The following is a 5,768-nucleotide window of genomic DNA, read 5'->3' on the forward strand; positions in this document are numbered from 1 at the left end:
CTACCAGCCAAAGGAAGGTGATACTGCACTAGACATGCACCTTCAGTGTGTTTAGAGTGATAGGAAACATTCCTCTATAATGTTCAGTCTTAAACATGAAAGCCTCAGACTCTTAGTACGTTTGTTTGTTTACATATTTATATTTGCCTTTTCAAATTGCAGCAAGATTCAGAACAATCCAGTAATGAACTAAAAACAGCAAAACAAAACCAGCCAAACTATAAATCTTTTTATTTATAGTATTTCTGTACTGTATTGCCTCCCAGCCCATAAGGGCTCCTGAGACAATGAATAAATAAAAACCAATTCAAATAATACTGAGATAAAAACATTTTAAAAACACTTTAAAATGCTTTTTTAAAACTCCTAAGGATAGTCCTATAATCCAGTTTTAAAACAGCAATTTCAAATACTGAATGCCATGCGGAACACCACTGTTTTGGTTGCCCATCAGAAGCTTAAAATAGATGGGGCCAGCCTAACTGTCTGAATAAAATCAGCTTGAATAAAAATGTTTTGGGAGGATTAAATTTGGTCTGCTAACTAAAGGGCATGAGAAAAGGGGGTTTCTGTGTGGGTGCCACAGAGAGCTCTGCCCTGTAGTGTGGCAGAGTCTAGATTGCTTCATTACTGTGCTTTTTCTAATGAAAAACATTAGATGATTGATCTACTGGGCAGCTTAACCAAGTTCCCTTGCTTCTTTTTAGGCTTTCTTGATAGCAATTGTAGTTCCAGATCCAGATGTGTTACCCAGCTGGGCTAAGAAAAAAGGACTAGCAGGGTCGTATGAAGAACTATGCAAAAACAAAGTAGGTGATCTAATCTAGGATTGTAGGCATCTCTCACTTTCTTTATTCCTCCTTACATGTGTTATTTCATCATATAGGAATAATAGAGAGTGAGGGTAGATTTGCAGGGGGTGGGAAATTCTCTCTCTCTCTCTCTCTCTCTCTCTCTCTTCTTTCTGTCAGTGTTTTGAAATCATTCTTCATTGATGCATATACTATGCATATAATACAATGCTGTATCATGAAAACACTAAAGCCGCATCATGATGAGGACAGCAAATACAATAGACTAGGCAAAATCCTCCAGTTAAAATGCCTAGATAAACAAAAAGGTTTTTAACTGGCACCAAAACAATTCCAGTATTGCTGCCAGTAATTTCTCCATGGGGAGCATATTTCATTGTAAAGGGCACTACAAATGAGAAAGTTATCTCCCTTGTTAATTCTCAGTGTATCTGAGGTACATGGAGAGGAGCCTCATGATGTTCATTTATAGGCCCACTAGTAAAAGGATAGGTATTCCTGGCTCTTCTGGCCTTGCCCTTGGTGTCTGTGGCCAGGAGGTGTGGTTTTGCTCCATGTGTTCCTGTTAAATATGGAGAAAGTATGTGAGTAGGATTCCAGTATTTGGAGATGAAACTGGTTCTTTCAATACATAAAATTAATACAGTAGGCTTTTGACAAATGGTCTCTAAATTATTCAATAATACCTCCTCTCCTTATTGCTATATTAACACCAAATTCTGGATCTCAATAGGATATCAAAAACTACATTCTGGAAGACATGCTGAAAATCGGAAAAGACTTTGGCTTAAAGTCATTTGAACAGGTAAGAATCTGAAATATTTTTCTGAAGCAGAGCTGTTTAGTTTCCATATATGTATCTTTGAATTTTAGAGCTGCTGCATGGTTAATGATTTACTAATCAGTGAGGGCATTATTAGGGTGGATTTTAATCTGTGGGAATAATTTGCAAACACCACATATATTCATGTATAAGTCGGAACATTTTTTGACAAAAAAAATCAGCTCAAAAAACCTGGGTCAGTTTATACATGTGTCACTGCTGGAATGGGAACCAAGTGTGAAGGCAATGACAAGAGGCAGAGTCAAGAAGTGTGTGAGGACATGGAAGCAGCACTCCCACCATATTACCTCTCCCTCCACTCCTTTCCCATCCAGTCCAAGTGGCATTGAGCAGCAGCGGAGGAGCCCACATACAGACTGCAGTGGCCATTTTTAGTTTGGACATTCTGTAAAAGTCTTTGTAGAGAGGGTCAGTGGCCATTTTCAAGAGGGGCATACGTAGGCGGGTTACAAACGGCCCTCAAGGGGCCATTTTCCCGCCACTGCCATTCGCTGCGTAGGGAAGCCCTAGCGGCCAGACTGCGAGGCTTCCCCGCACAGCGAAAAAGGAGTGCCAAAATGGTGCTCCTTTTCGAAACGCGGAAGTGGCACCGTGAGGGGCGGAGTGCGCCCTCGCGGCGTCACTTCCGCTGCGACACGTCTGGACGCATAGCGTCCAAGACGTCAAAATGGCGGCGCCCATGTAGATGGGCGCTGTCATTTACGACGCGCTCTGTGCGTACTGGGAGGAAGGGCCGTGAGGAAGGTAAGAACCTTCCTGACCCTAATACAGCCCTTCCTAACCCTAGTACGCGCTATGCGCGTACTTTTTGACGGTTTGTAACCCGCCTATATAAGCATCATGAGGCTTGGCAGAGAGGCTTATACACTATTCCCCTATTCAAAATGACTGCCACAGTCTCTTTCAGGCTCCCCCATGTTGCTGCTGAACACTGCTTGGGCTTAAAAAGTAGGTAGGGAAGAAGGAGGGCTGTCTGTCTTTCTCGGTTTGAGCAAGGAAGGACTAATGGTCTGGGAATGCTGCTTCCACACCAACAGGTGCTTTTCACCTCTGCCTCTTGTCACTGCCTTCACACTTGGTCTTTAATAGAGGTATGTTGCTTTCCTTGCTCTTCCCCCTCCCCACTTTTTTTTCAGGCCACATTCTCATTCTTCCTCTATCTGTATTTGTATAGATGTAGACATTTTAAGATCAGCAATGCCATTTGTAGAGCCCCAATTTTAGCCCCTCAAATAAAAAAAATCCTTTCCATCTCTTTGACTTTTCCTAAGCTATGCACTTATTAAAGAAAAAATGGTTTTATATGTGCCCCTAAGGTTTACCTTTAACTTATCCACGAGTCATAGCAAAATCCTTAATTTGGTCTCAAAACCTGCCCTTGACTTATACACGAGTATATACAGTGCTTCGGTTCTAAAGTTACTGTAATTGAAATTTAGTTTCAACTTATGGTGATCCCATGAATGAGAGCTTCCCAAGAAAACGAGAGCCGTTCAGGAGGCCCTATTATTAACAGTCCTTCTTAGGTCTTGTAGATTGAGAGCTGTAGGTTCCTATATTGAGTTTATCCACCTATAAAGCAGTCTTCCTCTGTTCCTGCTGCCTTCAACTTTAATGAGCAATATCATCTTTTCTCACTAGTAATGTGGTCTCATTTCATGTACAAAGGTCTCAGTTTTGTCAATGCATGTTTCTGGTGAGAAGTCAGACTTGATTTGCTGTTAGACACATTTATTTGACTTTTTGGTGGTCCATGGTATCTGTAAAAGTCTCCTCTGTCACCACATTTCAAATTAGTTAGGTTTGTTTCCTGTCTGCTTTCTTTACTGTCCAGCCTTCACATCAACGCATAGTAACTGAAAATACTGTGGAATGGATGCTCCTTACTTTGGTATTCAATGTTGTATCTTTACACTTGAGAATCTTAATTTTCTTCTGATATCTTGATTACAGTCTCCATTTTGATTAGTGACAGAGCCAGACCATGTTTGAGAATTTCAATGCCTTCATCATCCACTTTACAGTTATATAAATAATTTGTGGCCATTATTTGTGTTTATTTAATATTTGACTGTAAGCCTTCTTTTGCCCTTGCTTTGTTAACTTTCATCAGATACCGATATTAAAATGTTAGTAAATGCAAATGTATTTTATTTTGCAAGAATCTCTGATAATAAACCATATAGAATAAACTGGTTTTTGCTCGTAAAGTCAGTATTCTTTTATATGTCGAATTATTCCTAAAAGCTTTGCAGAGTGTAACTTAATGTTATTTTTTCCAGATCAAAGGCATTGCTATTCACCCTGAAATGTTTTCCATTGAGAATGGCCTACTAACACCAACATTAAAAGCAAAAAGACCTGAGCTCCGCAAATACTTTCAGTCTCAAATAGAAGAACTCTATGCTAGTATCAAGATGTAACTGAGATTTTTTTTAAAAAAGAAAACTGTTGGAGAGAATAGCACTTGCTATTGACCTTCATATCGATAAACTGATTACAACAAACATAGGGAAGAAAACTGTGCAATCATTAACTTCTACGCAAAGGGGTACTCGACATAGGAAAACTGAAGAAAAATGGAACACTGCCTTACTGTCCACTTGTGTTGCAGATCATTTTTATAGTGACATACAACTTCCTCAATGCGCCTTAACTGTAAATGGTATCTATGTGATTTGTAAATTATTTAAGACTTCTTCAGCCAAAAATGTGATTCTTTCAAAGGCATGTAAAGGGATTATGTGTGTTGCTAGAACATTTATGTTTTTTGTTGTACAGTTGGTGGTGAATTCCCAAAAGATTTGCCATATGGATTTTTTTTAAAGTTTATCACAACAGGGGGGTACTGCTAAAGGAGTATCCCTTACTGGTGTTGAATCTAGAACTTGGGTAGAATTCTGCCTGACTTGTTCTCTGTGGATTACTTGGAAGCTTTATTTTAATATCTGGGTATCAGTGAACCAACTACAGGATGAATTATCAGATATTTTATCTTTAAAATTAGTTGAGCAGTGTCTTATGCCCTTAAGGAATCTAGACGAAGCTACCCAAGCAACCCAAGGCATTGGCTTCATGAGCTCTAGAGAGGATTGGGATGTAGTGGTGGCATGCTGTTGTTAGAGTGCATGTAGATGTTGAGGGAGTTCCAGCATAGATGTTCATAGCCTCCTGTTTTGCCCCAGGTTGCCATAGTAAAGCAGACCTGACTTCTGTCACTTCATTTATGGGCTCTTGCACAAAATCTGCCTCTCATCCACTAAATATAAATCACTGAAAAAATAGAAGTAAGTACCCTAAACGGAACTGATAAGAGTAGACGGTGAATGTGTAGCAAAGATACACAGGAGGCAGCAAATAGAACGTGGTTTATCATGGGACAGGTTTTGACTGGGAGTGGTGAAGGAGACTTGAGTTACCATGTATATATATGTCTCGGGGAAAGGGAGGGGTGGAATTGAAATACCTTGTAATAACCCATGCTTGAGTTTTCCCCCCATCTAGCAGTAATTCATTTCTGTCAAATATATGTAAACAAGCACAACAGAGTTTGCACTAAAGATTGTGTGATTGTAATGCACTACCCAGCTGCATAATTTCATACCTGTGTATCCTAACTGCACAACAGTATCCAAGCTAATACTCCTGAGTATTAAGTCACTTGTTAAATTGGAGTTCAAATGTTTGCTTAGTGTTGGCTATTTCTATATTTTATAAACCAAAATTTCCAAAAACCAATGAAGGAAACCAAAATAAATATTTCTGCTTTTAATCTGAGTACACCCTTTTAAACTGTGCTTAAATTCTTCATATTAATACTATACACTCCTCAGAGAGCGAGCGAGTGAGAGAGAGAGAGAACCACTGTTTGATAAGCATAACATGGCACATATCATTCAAAGAAACTGAGGCCCGATCTAGATGGGCCTAAAGTGTGCCCTCGTCACGTGCTAGGGATTGGCCGAGGGCCCATATGTGACGGCATCAAAATGGAGGTGCCCTGTACACACTGACGCCACCTTTTTGACGTGACGAACGCCTAGCGTCTGCACGTCCCGGCATCATTGTGGCACTGCGAGTGTGTCATTGGTGCACTGCAGTGTCACAATGGT

At 40.0% G+C, this 5,768-nt stretch overlaps 1 protein-coding gene across 2 annotated transcripts in view; it reads left to right on the forward strand.

Moving 5' to 3' along the window:
• Positions 1 to 5,433, forward strand: part of ACSL1 (acyl-CoA synthetase long chain family member 1) — a 67,082-nt gene extending 61,649 nt beyond the window's left edge. For both annotated transcript variants that reach the window (XM_089525383.1, XM_089525384.1), the window contains exons 19-21: positions 708 to 809; positions 1,546 to 1,617; positions 3,939 to 5,433. In XM_089525383.1, coding sequence (XP_089381509.1) covers positions 708 to 809; positions 1,546 to 1,617; positions 3,939 to 4,079 — 315 coding nt within the window. In that variant the 3' untranslated portion in view covers positions 4,080 to 5,433. The remainder of the gene's footprint in view (positions 1 to 707; positions 810 to 1,545; positions 1,618 to 3,938) is intronic.
• The last annotated feature ends 335 nt before the right edge of the window (positions 5,434 to 5,768 follow it).

The sequence above is a fragment of the Sceloporus occidentalis genome, unplaced genomic scaffold (genome assembly GCF_023333645.1).
Source record: "Sceloporus occidentalis isolate IW3139 unplaced genomic scaffold, rSceOcc1.0.p SCAF_5, whole genome shotgun sequence".
NCBI classification, from domain to species: Eukaryota; Metazoa; Chordata; class Lepidosauria; order Squamata; family Phrynosomatidae; genus Sceloporus; species Sceloporus occidentalis.